This window comes from Pogona vitticeps, chromosome 2 (genome assembly GCF_051106095.1).
Source record: "Pogona vitticeps strain Pit_001003342236 chromosome 2, PviZW2.1, whole genome shotgun sequence".
NCBI classification, from domain to species: domain Eukaryota; kingdom Metazoa; phylum Chordata; class Lepidosauria; order Squamata; family Agamidae; genus Pogona; species Pogona vitticeps.
The window spans coordinates 97,439,823-97,457,659 of record NC_135784.1 but is presented as its reverse complement, the minus strand read 5'-3'; the positions used below and the strand labels follow the sequence as shown (position 1 = coordinate 97,457,659).

The 17,837-nt window shown below is 41.4% G+C and overlaps 1 protein-coding gene across 3 annotated transcripts in view; it reads right to left on the bottom strand.

Annotated features, from left to right (window-relative positions):
- RASGEF1C (RasGEF domain family member 1C) overlaps nt 1-17,837 on the bottom strand; it is a 112,060-nt gene that overhangs the window by 19,733 nt on the left and 74,490 nt on the right. For all 3 annotated transcript variants that reach the window (XM_020782654.3, XM_072990099.2, XM_072990100.2), the window contains exons 5-10: nt 14,529-14,741; nt 11,653-11,727; nt 8,117-8,212; nt 3,988-4,090; nt 3,804-3,883; nt 951-1,046 (exon numbers count right to left, since the gene is read on the bottom strand). In XM_020782654.3, the coding sequence (XP_020638313.3) occupies nt 951-1,046; nt 3,804-3,883; nt 3,988-4,090; nt 8,117-8,212; nt 11,653-11,727; nt 14,529-14,741 (663 nt within the window). The remainder of the gene's footprint in view (nt 1-950; nt 1,047-3,803; nt 3,884-3,987; nt 4,091-8,116; nt 8,213-11,652; nt 11,728-14,528; nt 14,742-17,837) is intronic.

Sequence of the window (17,837 nt, the reverse complement as noted above, 5' to 3'; positions counted from 1 at the left end):
AATAAACTGATGTGTGTTATGTGCCATCAAGTAACATATGATTTATCACATCCCTAACAAGGTTTTCAGGCTCTGCCAGATATTCAGTGAGTTTTACTGGTGCCATTCCCAGTGAGTTTCCAGAGCTGAGCAGCGATTCGGTCCCAGGTTGAGTCTGACATTCTGTCCGCTATACCATACATGTAAAGTTTAATTCCTTTTTTAAAAAGTGTAAGGCATAAAAAAAAAATAAACACCAACAAACACCTATGTTATAAATATACTTCAAAAAGGCAATGAGATACTTTGGTATGAGACCAGCAATGAATGATAACTACACTTTCAACAAATGCACTTCTAACATCTCATTGAATTTAATTCAAAGTGAGCTTAAAATATGACTGAAATGAAGACTTGATGACTGCAAATTGGTTATGAAATGTGAGTACACCTTATTAGAATCTGGATTGATCACACAAACATTTTCACAGCACTATTGTGTTATACATTCAGATAAAAAAGAAAGTAGTTTTCAGCCTCTGAAAAATAAAATCTTATCACACTATTAACATTATACTGGCCTCACTCTCAAAAAGATACTCCATACAATCCACATAGTCACTACAGGATATAAAATCAAGTGAGCAGAATGAAACTCAGTTGGTTTGCCCATCTGTACCTAAGAAACTATAAACAACTTTCATGTAATTATAGATTTGAAACAGGACTCGAAAGAAGCCCCAGGGGTAATCAAACCCCACTCCCTGCAGAAGCAGGATATCCACCTCTAACTCAACTCTGACAGGCGGTCATCCAATTTTTACTTAAATATTTCCACTGAAAGAGAATCCACCACCTCCAAGGCAATCTGTTTTATTGTCAACTATTACTGGCAGGAAGTTCCTTCTCACTGTTTAGTCAAAATTGCCACTCATCATGTAATATTAATAAAAGTTAAATTAACAAAATACCTTTTCCCTGTTGCTGTGTGCTGTTAAGGACCGATGGGCAGCTCCTCTTAGTGCAGTTCTGTAGTTATAAAAATTACCAGTAGGGTCCATTTGATGCTAAATGTAAGGGGAGAAAGTCCATACATAAGTGATCAATTCAGAACAGATCTGGATAACCTTTGCATCACAAAGTTTCTATGTTTCAAAGATAATAGGTAAATGCTATGGATGAAATGGTACAGAAACTATTCAGCATGTCCTTTACAGGTCCATTGCTTATCTTCATCTTTTCTGGAAATAACATTTTATATTTCAAATTTGATCAATCCATTTATGTGGATTTCTGCAAGCTTTCTTCTAAGAATGCCTCCAGATGATTTGTTTTGTTTTACTTTATTTTTGTAGATGATTATTATTTCATTTGTTGTTGCTAGGGTAGTACTCAACAAATGGCAGCTTCTACTCAGTTTGTGTACATGTAAAGTCATGTGTATCACACTAACTGCTCAGTTCTGGTTGCTGCATGTTGTGCCTACAGCCTTTCTGTTATCACTTAGCCCTTAAGGTCATTTTTGCAGCCTTCTAAACATGATGGAAAAATATGCTGCCATATTTGGATAGCACTTAAGTGAAAAATATTTATACCAGGAATTTTACTTGCTCCAAATGGTTCCAGAGCTTTGCCACTGAGATTTGGCAACAAATAGGGAAATTGTCCCCTCCTACCCTTTGCCACCAATATTTAAGGGTGCCATTTCTGTGGCCAAAGTGGGCCCAGTGACCATTGCAGCTCATCCTAATAGCCTTGGCTGTGACTCTCTCTACAGGGAGTAGAACTGTCTGAACAGGAACTATTCTACTGCATATACTTGGAGGTCTCGAAAAACCACCTTGCATGGAAAGGCAGCAGACTAAAGTCTCCTCTTGAGACTTTCCTTCTTCAGGTGAAGACAGCAACAGGCAAGATGGGGCTAAAACTCTCCCTAATTGTGCTTTCAAATATACACCTTAAAAAAAAACACCACTTGAATAGGGTTCTAAAATAGTTAAACTAACAGGGAGATAGTTGTGTCCAGGTCATGATATACTAAAAGGGAGGGCCAACCTATAACCAAAACTCTATACAGAGGAGGAGCACCTTAGCGCCCATCTCACCAAACAGGAAAGGAGGCATGGAGGTGGTATTGCAGCCACCATCTGCTTCCCGTTTAACTCTGAGAGCAAGGCAGAGGAAGGAAGGGAAAGTGACCTACAGAGGCCCCATGATTTGGCCTGAGGAACCCCTTCAAAGCCAAGCATTTGGGACCCGGAGAGTGAGAGTCTTCACAACAGTGGCTGTCATAGGTGGGAGGCCACTTTGCCATCCTTTATGCTCTGCTGCCTAAGGTAACTTGTCCTGTCCAATAATTTTCTTTATTGCCACAGTCAATTCCAGTGACTTTCCCTTAATATGTAAGTCTAATCTGCTATCAATTCAAACAAATGGTTCCATCAGGGCAGATGAAGATTAAGGGCTCCTTTTAACACAGTAAGATAAGCTTGGATGGTCCCTGTCAAAAAATAATGGTATCATTGGGCACGATATAGGTGGCTTCAACCTCTTCCCTGGGATTTACCGTATTTGCCGGCACATAAGATGACTTTTTTGCCCTGAAAAACATGCCTCCAACTGGTGTGTGTGTGTTGTCTTATACACCGGGTGCACTTCAGAAGGAGCCGCCACCACCGTTGAGTGAGTGATGCGGGGCCGTGCCAGCTGGGGAGGAAAGCAGGCGGGCGGGCGGGTGGACGGGCAGGCAGGCAGGCAGGCGGTTGGTCCAGACGGAGGGACGGAAGCAGAGCTGGCCATGCCTGAGCAGCCAGAGCCCACCACCGGGCTGCCCGCCGCCCTGTGCCACTGAGCCCGCTGCCCGCTCGCCGCCGGAGAGCCGCTTCCCCTCTTCCTCCTCCTCCTCCACTGCCCGCCCGGCCACTTCCCCTCCTCCTCCTCTGCTGCCGCCACCCACCCAGCCACTTCCCCTTCTCCTCGCCCTCCTCGCCGGCCATGAACTTCCAGGGTGGGCCCGGGCAGAGCCCCAGGCAGCCACTGCCGGCGCCGCAGCAGAACCTGGCCGCCCTGTCACTTGTAAGACTATGGAACAGGCCTTCAAAAAGTTGGTTACCTTTGTGCCCCGCCTCTCCTTTAATACGCTCAAGGTGGCATAGATGGCTGCCTTCGTTAAATCCTGTATGGCTGATGAAAGCAAATCACATTGGTGTCACTCTTTTATCTTTCTAAACTCCCACAATTTCCCTTCAGAAATATGCAAACTCTATATTTCGAGTGGAAATGTTGGGGGGGGTATCTTATACGCCCAGTCATCTTATATGCCGGCAAATATGGTATTTAATTTATTTTTAATATGTTAAAAGTAAAATTTATAATTTTTAACATAAAATTTATATTTAAAAGAAGTGGGGAGACTTAAAAAGAAATGGGAATACTTTTTAGTGGGGAGACTAAAAAGTGGGGAGACATGACCAATTGCCATGTGAAAATTCATGCACACTCCAGGGCTCCTGATCTGTATGTAACAGCTTAAATCCAATGCCAGTAGATCCACTGAAATCAATGGGATTTAAATTAGAATCAAATTAAGTCTCATTCATATCAATGTATGTGATCAACACAGAATTAAGGTTGGATTTAGCCTTATGACATATGATATAGCTCAACCCTAGGTTTTCATCCATGAGGGCATTTTCAGCTATTTAAGTGTGTTTGCCTCCCTAAATCAGACAGAAAGATTGTATTCACTTACTGTACTGTTAATAGTCAGCCTAAATAAATGCACAAAAATATTAGTAGCAAATAGACAATTCTCAACATTTTACCTCAAGAATAAAAAACTTGGCTGTTTTCACTTTTGACCAGGTCTTCTTTAACCGGGAAACTGGACTCATGTTCATGCCCGCTGAAGGTGAAGAACAAGAAGAATTGGGGCAGGGAGGAATTTAGGAAACAGAACCTCATGTATATATTGATGACAATTTATGGAAATAAGTCTAGTATACTTACATATGATTGCCATCAGAGAGTTAAAATTCCCAATGTTAAAGCACTCGCGAGCAACATCAATGAAGAACTCAATGACTTGTGCTCTCTGCTTCTTTTTTGCAGGCTGCAAAGAGACAGATAAAGGAGGCACAGAACATACAACTGTTAAAAAAAGCATGTAATGGACGAGATCCATGCTGCAGCTCCAGCAGTCAATTTCTGAACACCTACAAAATGCCATTCAAGCAGTTTGATTAATGGCACCGATTGCTGGCAGCTCACAGAATTGACGCTTCTATTACAGAGAGTTTCAAAACTGATTATGCCTTTAAAACCGTGTCCAAGCACTGACCCAACACAGCACGTAAACCTGTGCACTAGAAGAGACTATTCATTCCAAAGATGCTCCATCCAAGTAACTGTCAATAAAATGACAATTACTGCAACTTTTCTTGGGCCTGATGCCAACTATGCCAACTTTTTCTAGTCTTGATCTTAATGGAAGAAAAGCAAAGACACCCATTTTGAAATTAGTTATCAGTTACAGGATGAGCACTATGCTGGAGTTTTAGTATTGTACAGAAAATGAAAGGGCTTTGCTGATGCAGAGCAGTGACTCTCAAGCAGGGGAGGCCCATGTTAATTTGGAGGAAAAGCATAATAATTCCATATTATAATTTTCTATTGAGAAAATACAAAAAATTGTCATCCCTGCATCATCGTACATACCCGGGCTTTCAATATTTGCAAATACTTTAGTTTGTTTTTAATTGTGATATTTCAAATTGCCATCAAAGGATTGCCGTCACTCATAAAACCTACAGATACATATCCCTTTCTTCTTTTCCACGTGGAAACAAACAACACAGCCAAGAGGAGCTACCAAGAAATCATGTCTGACTTTGAAGCTCTGGGAAGGAAACTCAAGGACTTTTGGGCCCGGATAGTTTTATCTGCCATCCTACCGGAGCTCGGAAGAGGAATTGAAACAGAACGGAAGATCCTGAGGGTGAATGACTGGCTACGAAGGTGGTGTTGACGAGAGGGATTTGGTTTTTGGGACCATGGGCTAAGCTTCCTGGAAGAAGGACTGCTAGCAAGAGACGGATTGCATTTAATAAAGACTGGGAAGAATGTGTTTGCTCACAGCATAAAGAACTTCATCAGGAGGTCTTTAAACTGAAATGGAAGGGGGAGGGAGATGTAAGCAGAGAGTTGTGGGTAGATGAAGCCTTACAGACAATAAGAGGAATGGACCAAACTAACCAAAAGGGCAACAATAACAACATTAACAATAATAATCACAACAAAACAACAATATTCATAAAAATGTACAAAGACAAACAGGCCACATATCACACAACCTCCTGTACACGAATGCCAAGAGTATGGGAAAGAAACAAGAACTGGAAATTTTAATTCTGGAGGGTAAATATGACTTGATAGGAATAACTGAAACTTGGTGGGATGACTCCCATGACTGGAATACAGCAACTGAGGGATATAAACTGATCAAAAAGAACAGAGATAATAAAAAGGGAGGTGGAGTTGCACTATACAGTATGTCAAAAATACACATTCCTGCACAGAAATACAGGAGATTGGCTGTCCCATTGACAGCATCTGGATCAATCTAGTTGGGGCAAAAAACAAAAGGAACTTGGTAGTTGGAGTCTACTACCAACCACCCAATCAAAGAGAGGAAGCGGACAAAACTTTTGAAAAATAAATTGCAGGGTTTTCAAAGAGATACGATGTAGTGATGGGATATTTCATTTATCTAGATATATGCTGGAAAGCACATTCTGCGAAGTATGGCCCTTCCAAGAAGTTCCTGACTTGTGTGGCTGATAATTTTCTCTTACAAAAAAGTGGAGAAAGAAACTAGAGGATTTGCCATCCTTGACTTGATTCTGACCAACAGAGATGACTTGGTGGGGGAAGTGGCAGTAAAGGGAACTCTAGGTGAGAGTGACCATGTCCTTCTAGAATTCTTGATTTCAAAGGAAAGGAAAGCAGAGTGTAGCCACACACATCTTCTGGATTTAAAAAAAACTCCAATTTTTATAATCTCAGAACAAGGATAAGTGGCAGGAGATCCTAACAAGAAAAGGAATCGAAGAAAGGTGGGGGCTTCTAAAAGAAAAAAAAATCTAAAGGCACAACCAGAAACAATTCCAACAAGAAAAAAGGGGGGGAGGTGGCAAAAAAGACCAGTGTGGCTTCACAAAAAGCTCAGGGAGGACTTAAAAACCAAAAAAGACATGTACAGGAAATGGAAAGAAGGCCAGGCCATCAAGGATGAGTACAGACAAGAAGAAAGGAAATACAGTGGTGCCTCGCAAGATGGTTGCCCCGCTTGACGATGAAATCGCTTTATGACTTTTTTTGCGATCGCTTTAGCGATTGCAAAACGATGGTTCCAATGGGACTTTTTCATTGTATGATGCTTTTCCTGCAGGAAAAGCCTCCAAAGTGCTCTTAAGCGGGCGTGGGTGGTTTCAGGGTACCCCCGCCAGGGCTCTGATGGTTCAGGAGAAGCCATCAGAACCCTGGCGGGGGTGCCCCGAAACCACCCGCGCCGGCTTTCAGGGTCCCCTGGGGCTTACCTTGCAGCATGGGAGGACTCGCGCGGGTCCCTCTGTGCAGCGATCGGCATTTGCAGAGGCTTGTCCGAAACCCTTTTTAAAGTTCCCTCCTCTTTCTCCAGCCTTCGGCAAGCCTCGGAAGGGAAAAGGGGGAAAAAAGAGCATTTTTCCCTTCCGACGCTTGCCAAAGGCTGGAGGAAGAGGCGGGAACTTTTAAAGGGGTTTCGGACAAGCCTGTGCAAATGCAAGAGTGCATGCTGGTGCACCTGAAGTGAGGGCATGTTAACACAGGATTCTTCCCCCGTGGTGGTCCACAGTTCCCCTGGCGTGCCTGTCTGGTCTCCTCCTTTTCATTCTGACATTGGTGTTCTTGCAGGTGTTTTCTTTGCCAGCATTGGAGTTGGGTGGCTTTTGATTTGTTGGTCTGTTCTTCACCACCTCTCAGGATGCTGGATGCTCTCTCCCCAGTAAGATGGTCTTGGGGGAAGCTGGGATTTTTGGAAGTTCTCTCTTTCTCTTTGGGGACACGTCATTGCACCAAGACCCCTGGCCCATGGGTTCTTTCTTAAAGCTGTAATCCCATTCCTCTTGAGGCTCTGGCTCTTCTTCTGGGGACTCCTCCACCCAAGAAGTCTCTGAGAATTCCTCCTGAGCATCCTTTCAGCCCTCTCCTCAGGATCCTCCTCCACTCTGTTGGAGACCCACCTCTGGCCTTTCTGACTTCCTCAATCTTGACACTCTGTCTCCTGCTGACTCTTCTCCCTTGGGGAATCTGCCTCTACCCCTGGCAAAGCCACTTTTATACCCTCTAGGTGCCAGGGACAATCTGCTCCCTTTATTTCCTCTAGGTGTTGCCTCTCAATCTCTGGGATCTCTGCCATGATCTCCACGGGCAGAACCTCTGTTTGGGTCCCACTATTCCAGGAGTGATGTGCTCCCTTGATTTCAGGATTGACCACCCTCCCCTCCGAAACACGATCCTCTGTGGTGGGCTCATGCGCTGGCTGAGTAGGTGCTCAGGGCCCCCTGAATGGAGCACAACAGAAGTGTCCGTACCACTGTCCTCTTCACACACAATCATCTATTTTTATCAATAATCTATTTTACCATTCCCCACATTTACTAATTGCTATAGTGTGTCTTTGTATCATGTACTGATATAAAATGTGTTATTAACAACAATCAACGCAGCAATAACAATATGGTAAACAGCCACAAACTGCAATGGTTAAACTGCAGTACTGCAGTCAAAACTCTGCTCACGACCTGCGTTCTATCTCAACGGAATCAGGTAGCCAGCTCAAGGTTGACTCAGTCTTCCACCCTTCTGAGGCTGGTAAATTGAATACCTTGTTTGATGGGGGGGGGGGGGGGGAATGTGTAGCCAGAATAATTAAATTGCAAATTGCCCAGAGAATGCTTTAAGTGCTATGGGGTGGTACATAAGCAGCACACACTTCACTATTATTACGAACAAATCCTCTGATACAATTATTAGTGAATGATCCCTGAGTGGCTTAATGGGGCAAAGGATATAACCGAGCTGTAAATCTTTGACTTACCATACAAATTTCCGTTGCTACAAGATAGCAGAGTCTGTTGAACCATTTCACATAGGCTTCAAGGTTACTAGTCTTCTTCTGTTCACTGAAGCAAGGCTGGAAAACAAAAAACCCTGAAATGACACATAAACTAGATTCTTTTTATCTAATCATCATCATTGTTATGTTTTAATCTAATCATTATCATCATTGTCATCATCAGATGTTGTTGTGTATTCAGTAACATAGATTTCTCTGAAAGCCATGTATGGACATGCATACATCAATTGACAGGATACACAGACCCAAGCTTTAAATGTCAGTAGCTAGCTCGGTAGCAGACACGAGTTCAACAATGTGTAATCCCTTTCTGGAAGTCACATCAGTATATGATGAACAGTCTCATTTTGCCTTACAGAGACTGCACACAAGACAACTGACCCCAATCTGCATTCACCGGAATATTAACAGCCAGGATACTGCAGTATGCAAAGAGCAACAAGAATATGGAGAAAATAAAATCAGACAAGCATGAATTTCCTAATAATATGTATTTCGTTTATGCCTTTAATTCAAAGGGCTTCCCAGAGTTCAGCAAATGCAATTGCCCATGGTGTTGTCTTGCATGAAACAAATTTTATGTTTAGGCTAGAGAAGAAGACAGCAAAGTGAAAATAAAGTAATGCAGTTATAGCATGAAATACTGTCTGTCCCCCCTCCACAAAAAACAACAACCTCCTTCGCATTCTCTTATTTTTTTTAGTGAATAATCTCTTCACTACAGATCTTTTTATCTCTGACCTATTTCTGTATCATTGGTTGCTGTGAAACAAGTCACTCAGATGACAAAATTCATCGGAAAATGTCATTCTTGTGACATGTGGTCTTTAGACTGTGGTTACTAGGCAATTGGCTAGGACTGAGAGCTCCCAGTTCTCTTTGACAATGAGTGCTAGTCTGCTGAACCACAGAGCAATCTCATACGTGCCTCCTGAAAAATGAGTCCTACTGAGATCAACAGGACATACTCCTAGGTGTGCATTAAGAACTTCAGTAATGTAATATCTTTGCAATGTCCCCTCCCTAGGAAACTTTATGATGGTCTTCCTGAAAGGAAAACAAAGTGTACTGTGGTACCTTACAGAGAAGCAGGTTTTATTGGCATAAGCCTCTGAGAACTGAGGCCCTTGATCAGAGGCCACAAAGGTTATGTCAACGTAAACTTGTTCATCTTCAGGGTGCCACAAAACTCTCTGGTGTTTTTCTGCTGCAGACTAACATGGCTACTTTCTCTGAAACTTCCCGAAAGGATTCATAGCTCTGAGTTTTTTTTTTATTTTCTTTCTTTCTTTTTTTTTAAAACCTGCTAAAAGTCACTAGAGAGTTTAGGGAAATATTTAATTTTTCTTTCATTAATGCAATAATTTCCAGTGTATGGCCTAAGGATGTGATGAATAAATGGGGAGTACAATAAAGAGCAAGTTCTTATAGTAACGGAAAGGGGGCTCTCATGAGTCAGATGAAATGAGAAGGAATATCATTTGGTTTGCAGATTCACTGGTATTGTAGAATATGTACCCTCAGGCTAGAGAAAATTAAAGGGGGATGAAGGGATTTGTGTGACAAGAGGAACTCATGTGAAAGCAGGAAGTACTTTTAAAAATACCGTTTCCCTGAAAATAAGACCTAACCTGAAAATAAGTCCTAGTATGATTTCTTTAGGATGCTTGTAATATAAGCCCTACCCCAAATATTAGCCCCAGTTCTGCCCTCCATCATTGTGCAGCAACCAGAAGAAGATGACATGTGTGTATTTGAATAAATGTAGATTTTTGTAAATGAAAAAAATAAAATAAAACATCCCCTGAAAATAAGCCCTAATGCATTTTTGGAGCAAAAATTAATATAAGACCTTTTATTTTTAGGGAAACACAGTATGAACAGCCTGGACCCATACAATAGAAAGGGGTGTAAAATAAATAAATACCATTTCCACATGTCTGTGTATAGCAGCTAGAGAGAGAAAAACTAAGTCACAGTATCTATCCAGTGCTGTGGCCCACACTAAGCAGGTTAAGATGCACCCCATCCACCTAGCTTGGACTACAGTCCTCACAGGAAATGGCCAACAATCTTTAGGACCTGATTTGCCACCAAATGTGAACATTCATTGCAAACTTATTCAAGATTCAGTCTTATTCATGCTTGAAGAAGGTCCTTTGTTCTTTAAGCAATCCAAGGACTTGACAAGCGTGGCCTTTCTTTCTTTGTCTGTTTGTCTTTCTGTTCCCAACATTTTCCTGCTCTTTTGATGTGCCCTGCATAACAAGGCTTCCAACTATAGCAAGTGGCCTTTGTGTCTCCTATATTTTGAGGGCTGGGCAGCTTGGCACAATCCACCCTCTCACTGTTACCTACAATAACCTCTTCTGCCTGCCATGAACACCTGGCTCTTTCTTACCTGATTTTGCCCCAGGAGAAAAAGGAAAGGCAAGCAGGCACATCAGCTTCAGCTAACAAACTGCTTCCAACTCAACCAGCTTAATGTCTCTGCACTTTTCTGCCAGGCTAACAAAATTCAGCTTGGCAAGTGAATTTCTACTGCAAGTTACAAACTTTTCCAAAATAAGGCAGCTAATGGAGGAAAAGATGGGTAGCTGATTAGCCATACAGAAAGAAAACCTAGTTGGCTTGGAATTTGAATGTGTGCTTGGTTTTCAGTATGATGGTGATTTTAAAAGGTATAATCACATTTTACATTAATGTAGTGTAAAAAGGCTATGTATCTACACTGAAGCACTGAACTTTAATTGATAGAGTTCTTAGATTATGGCCTAGCGATCTGGGTTATAAAGCATTCCAAAGGTATGCAAGATATAAATAAATTAATTTAGTTGCAAATGCATCACCTAATCCTCTGTCCCCTCTCCCCTATGCCTAGCATCTTATTTTCTCACACTGTACTGAGCAGTATTTCAGGATGCACCACACAAACAGGTAAGGAGAGGGGAAGATACGACACCTAAGAGAGGAAGGAAAGCATCAGGCAATTGAAAGCAAAAAACATATCTCTGGATTGCAGCTTGGCAGACCCAGTAATCTACAAAGACAGACCCCAAAATTATTTGGAAGCCAACCAAAGAAAAAGGGATTTTTCCTTCCCATTGCCACAATAAATAATGCAGCAACCAACTAAGCACCCAACTCACTTTCAGCCATATAACAATCAACTGCACACCATGCTTCTGTTTTAAATCCTGGTGGAAAAGAGCTGACAGAGGTTAGAAGACATACTGCTAACTCTGAGGCACTCATTTATTGGTGCAGCTTCTTCTGAGGCAAAAGAGTTACCAAGAATAGCTGAAAAGACAAAAGGACCCATTCCCTTCCGTCATTGTCTCAAGTATTCAGAAAAATATATTCTACGTACTTCCCGTTTAAATTGTTGCAGGTAAACTTAATTTTCTAGCCACTTGGGCAGAAATGCCCACCCACATGCAGTCATATAAGTGTTGATGGGCAGGAAAGGGGTGCAACGATAATATAATTAGTCATACCTTTGTGCTTTCCAATGGATCTTTATGGACAAATGCCTGTACAAATTCTTCAGGGCCAATGTGACTCAATCTTTCCTTTTGCAACAGAAAAAGTGAAAAATAAAGTGTCATAGACCATCCTGAGAATCATTTATGTCTGTTATTCACTGCCAGAAATATTACAACTATACAGACTGGTTAACAGATCTTAGAAGTAACTGATAAAATCACAGGTCAATTGATCAGAACCTCCTTTTTAAAATCTCCACAAGAGATTAGATATAGTCAAGGTTGCATTAAGGCATGATCTGTAGTCCTGAGCTAGCTTGCACTCTAGACCCACCTACAAGGCACACATGTTGATTTAATTTGTACAGCACATTATATTCTTTCTGCCAGAACAAATGAGCTTCCCCTTCTCTACTTTTGTGGCCCTGTGCACACAAAGAACAGAAGAATGGTGCAATCCACACTGCCCTGACATTTCTAGCTGGTTTCAGAGAAAAAATCCTGTTCCATAAATTATGCCACATAGGACTAATGATACCATTTAGTCATAGTGATTTTTTGGAAACAATCCAATTTCTCCCAAGAAGGTCCCAAGGCTCCTTTGAAATCCCTTTCATCAGGAAGTGATAGGGGACTGCAGGACAGGAGGGGGAAGTCTTTAAATTACTGAATATTGCCATCAAGAGTGGTCAGCTGCTGTATGTATAGAATAGACCATGGAAAGCTATGAATTGTTCCAAAAGAAAAGGAATGGATTAATTGCATTTCAATGCATTCCAACGGGAAATGGTGCTTCGACTTATGACCATTTCTACTTACGCCCATCTTCCTGAACCAATTAGGTTCATAAATTGAGGCACCTACTACTTTGAAAATGGCTCCCTCTATTCCAGACTATTCAATCTGATATTATGTAGTGTGTGTGTTCTGTGCTGTCAAGTTGGAACCAACTTAGAGTGACCCTAATAAGGCTTTCAAGGTAAGTGATAAATTTAAGGAAAGGTTTTATCAGTTCTACACCCCTGGTGAGTTTTCATGGCTGAGCAGGGATTTAAATCCAGACCTCCTGAGTCCTAATTTGTCACTCTATCTACTACACCACACTGGGTATTGCTAGGAAGATTAAAGAAGGACAAATCCATATGAGCCTTGTTGGGAGAGGAACCGGGACCTGTTATTTTTTTTTTGAGGGGGGGGGGACACAACTTTTATTAGCAGCTTTGGTTGGGTAGAGTTGAGGATAATATATGTGTTTGTGTCTGTGTGGTCAGGTAGGAAAGTATTAACCTTCTCCTACAATGCCATGATTCTGATCCAGTTACTCACATGTGTCTGCTTTTTGAACCTCGTGGAGCAGAGATTAAACCGCTGTACTGCAGCTAAAACTGTGCTCACAACCTGGGGTTCAATCCCAGGTAGCCGGCTCAAGGTTGACTCAGCCTTCTATCCTTCCAAGGTCGGTAAAATGTGTACCCAGCAATGTGTAGCCTGCATAATTAACTTGTACTGTAAACTGCCCAGAGAGTGCTTGAAGTGCTATGGGGCGGTATATAAGCAGCACGCTTTGCTTTGCTTTTTTTCCTAAATATTTCTGGAGAAAAGAGATCTAATCAGATATCTCAATTTTCAATATTTACTAGGACCTTCAGCCTTTGCATGATACAGTTTCAACCAATACTAAAGAAGTAAAATAAGAAAACAGACTAATTAAAAGTAATATTTTATATTATTTGAAGAATGTTAATTTTGTTTTTCGTGTTCTAAATCAGAAACATTCGGGTTGACTAGTATTACTGATATCATATTACTGCACTGTTATTCTGTTCTGATTAACTGATGGATTTAAAACACTATAGAATTTTTGCTACTGGCATTTAGTAGCATATTTCCTCTTCTGTTATGTTAGAGCTTTCCTGGAATTCATATTTGACCACAGATTATTTTGCTGGAGTGGGCTCTTTCATCAAATACATGTATCTAAATATTATTTTAGATGGCTTTTTGTATTTGCTGCCTGAGATCTTCTGAGATATGAAGCAGGTAAAATGCTCAGTTAACATCAGATGAAAGATGGAACATTGTCAAGATGCCTATTAGGAGATACAAGCACAGATATTTTATGTTCTTTGTTTTCCGAACTAAAATTAATTAATCTCATGCTGCAGGATGAAATTCTCATCAGGATAGTTATTTCCAATGATGGATGCAGGTAAGACTAGCTTCAGTGATTTTAACCCAAACAGTACATATTTTATCTTTTACTGTGGCACTTGCAATTTTACTAAAAATATGCCTCTTGCTATTACAGGTCGGATGTACTGTCACCTCTCAGTCAGGTAGTGCTTATAGGGAAGGGACGACTTAATGCCTTTCTCTTGTGGTCCCATATTCAGACAATGATGACAACAGTTTTTAGGAGTTTTTTAAGAGCATGGACGAGCAAAGTGACCATGTGTGGCCTCCCATGGATATTTTAGGTGGTACCAATCCTAGCCTGCCCCTTTTCTCTGGCAAAAAAAGTGAACAACAGCCTCTGGTAGCCTTTAAAAGTATAATTTTGCCTTTTTTTAAATAGGGCACAGAGACCCCCTGTACTACTTACCGGTATATTCATACTTTAAACCTGAAGAAGGACTTCACACCACTTCTGTTTTCTTTTCTTTTCTTTGCCTTTTTGATTGTCTGTGAAGCCTCTACCATGTCTTGGGGCTCCAGAAAATTAGCCACAACTGCTGAAGTTGCTTACCCCAGTTTTAGAGAAATAAATCACATGATGTCGGAAGCAATAATAAAGGATGCCTTTTTTTGGCTTAGATCTGATATTCAGATTTCGCAGTTGCTATCTATACAATTTAAAGATAATGCAAAAACTATTGTTTGCAGCTTACCAGTTCCACATGCGTTAACTGTTGTGCCAAGGTGTAAGGATCACTGCAAACACTCATCATTTCTCTTTGAATAGATGGAGGTTTGTTTTTAAAAACCACTGCCTTGTCTGAGACAGCTGCGTTGATCTTCACGATCCCTTCTTGCCTATGGTTAAGAGTTGCAAGCTTCTGGTTCAGAGTTTGTAGAAGTTGATTCATCTTTTTCCAATAACCCTGAATTGAGGAAAAGAGAGAAAGGGAAAAACACAAGAAAAGAAAAGAAAAAGGTTATAGATCATAAGCCAGAAAACAAAAGAGGGGCTTAAGGAGTGTTCCTATTTAACAAATACTAGGTAGTCGGTCAGAATCTTATTTTCAACCAAACTATTCTAGAACATTCTGTCAATTGCATTAGCTCCACCTTCTGTCCAATGGCTCTTTACTAGAAAAACAACATTCAGTCAAAACATGTGAGCAACTGGGTTAAACATCAGCTCAGGCCACTGACCACAATACATACACCACATGTGTCAATCCAGTGACAAGAAAAAAGGGCAATAATTGGAGCCTCTTCATGTTCTACTTCATCTTTGTTGTAAATAAAGTTTCCCTTTTGACTATAAGGATGGGGGGGGGGGGAAGAAGCAGAACATCTTGCACAAAAATCACTACTTCAACATGTGCCCTTTATCTCAACCTGTTACCTGAAAAGTCCTGTGTTTATTAAACACAGATTCCAATAGCCAATGCGATTCATATTTTCCTAAAGTCCAACTATTCTAGACTCAAATAACTGCATGTGTATATGCCCAAATAGTGTTGGTTTCACAACATGATTTGACCATACGTTCTTTATGATGTTCATTTATTTCAGAGGTATACGGACAAGTACATGATATTAGGGTATGTGCAACACCACGTGGTAGAGGAATGAATATACAACAACAACCATAGTTGTTACTAGAGAGGTAGGACAGTACTGTAGTATTATGCACGCTTGTGATGAACACTGTGCAAACACTTTGATATCATCATCATCATCAAACTGCAGAGCTGGAAGGGACCCTATGGATCATTGAGTCCAGTCCCTATCAAAGAGGTATAGTGGGGAATCAAACTCCCAACTTCTGGCTCTGCAGACAGAAATCTGAACCACTTGAGGTATTTTCTACTCTTTTTAAGTGTTTTTGTACATGGAATGGATCACTGCAAAGAGTCATCTTGTAGATAAGTAACAAGAAAAGCAAGTGAGGGAAAGATCCGTGTACATGTCATGCGTAACCTGGACAGTCCAATGCTGCCGCTCCACTCCTGGAGTCCTAGTGCATGAGACCTAGTTTTAATTACCACATACCCTCTAAAGAAAAACTCCAGGCAATCAGATGGAGTCTTTAAATATATTTTACTAAACTATAGTGGAAAAGACAAAAAGGCAAATTTCAAGAGGTTTCAAAATGGCATCAAAAGAATTTACAGCAAACAATCAATTAGGATCTTAAACAACACAGAGCAAACACACGAGAAAATAAAAAAGCCCCATAAACTACCTAATATTTACACACTAGCATAGCATCATCATAATCTTGGAGTGTACATGGAGTGCATCCCTTCCAGCATGGCATAACAGGATAGCAACTGCGCATGGCATCTCTTACGAGATAACAAAACCCACTAGAGTCTGACCCCTTTTATAATAATCTTAGAACTGCAGAGGTGGAATTGAACCTATGGATCATTGAGTCCAGTCCCTATCAAGGAGACACAGTGTGGAATCGAACTCCCAACTTCTGGCTTCGCAGCCAGATACTTAAACTACTGTGCTATTATGCACCTTAAATACCACATTCTGGACCATTTGAGATGGTCTGCCAATCAGACTTTGAATCCCTCCTATGTTAATAAAGACAAACGCTCCCTCCCTTCACAGAGTTGAAGTTCATTTTCCAATTAGCACATGTAACACTTTGAAGTTCTGTGGGGCTATTTGTTTACTCTGTAGATGAACCTTGCAAACACAATTTCCCCAAAATGAGTCTCTTATTCACAGTTATATGAACAACATGAACATTTATGTGTGTGTATTCAGTCGTTTAGTCGTGTCCGACTCTTCGTGACCCCATGGACCAGAGCACGCCAGGCCCTCCTATCTTCCACTGCCTCGCGGAGTTTGGTCAGATTCATGTTGGTTGCTTCGCAGACACTGTCCAGCCATCTTGTCCTCTGTCATCCCCTTCTCCTCTTGCCTTCACACTTTCCCAACATCAAAGTCTTTTCCAAGGAGTCTTCTCTTCTCATGAGATGGCCAAATATTGGAGCCTCAGCTTCAGGATCTGTCCTTCCAGTGAGCACTCAGACTTGATTTCCTTTAGAATTGATAGATTTGTTCTCTTTGCAGTCCAGGGAACTCCCAAGAGTCTCCTCCAGCACCACAATTCAAAGGCATCAATTCTTCGGCGGTCAGCTTTCTTTATGATCCAGCTCTCACTTCATACAACACTACAGGAAAAACCATAGCTTTGACTATTCGGACTTTTGTTGGCAAGGTGATGTCTCTGCTTTTTAAGATGCTGTCAAGGTTTGTCATTGCTTTCCTCCCAAGAAGCAGGCGTCTTTTAATTTCGGGTGATCTGCAGTGATCATGGAGCCCAAGAAAGTAAAATCTGTCACTGCCTCCATATCTTCCCCTTCTATTTCCCAGGAGGTGATAGGACCAGTGGCCATGATCTTAGTTTTTTTGATGTTGAGTTTCAGACCGTTTTTTGCACTCTCCTCTTTCACCCTCATTACAAGGTTCTTTAGTTCCACCTCACTTTCCGCCATCAGAGTGGTATCATCTGCATATCGGAGGTTGTTGATATTTCTTCCGGCAATCTTAATTCCAGCTTGGGATTCCTCCAGTCCAGCCTTCCGCATGATGTATTCTGCATATAAGTTAAATAAGCAGGGTGACAATATACAGCCTTGTCGTACTCCTTTCCCAATTTTGAACCAATCCGTTGTTCCATATCCCGTTCTAACTGTTGCTTCCTGTCCCACATATAGGTTTCTCAGGAGATGGATAAGGTGGTCAGGCACGCCCATTTCTTTTAGGACTTGCCATAGTTTGCTGTGGTGCACACAGTCAAAGGCTTTTGCATAATCAATGACGCAGAAGTAGATGTTTTTCTGGAACTCTCTGGCTTTCTCCATAATCCAGCGCATGTTGGCAATTTGGTCTCGAGTTCCTCTGCCCCTTCGGAATCCCGCTTGTACTTCTGGGAGTTCTCGGTCCACATACTGCTGAAGCCTACCTTGTATGATTTTGAGCATAACCTTGCTGGCATGTGAGAT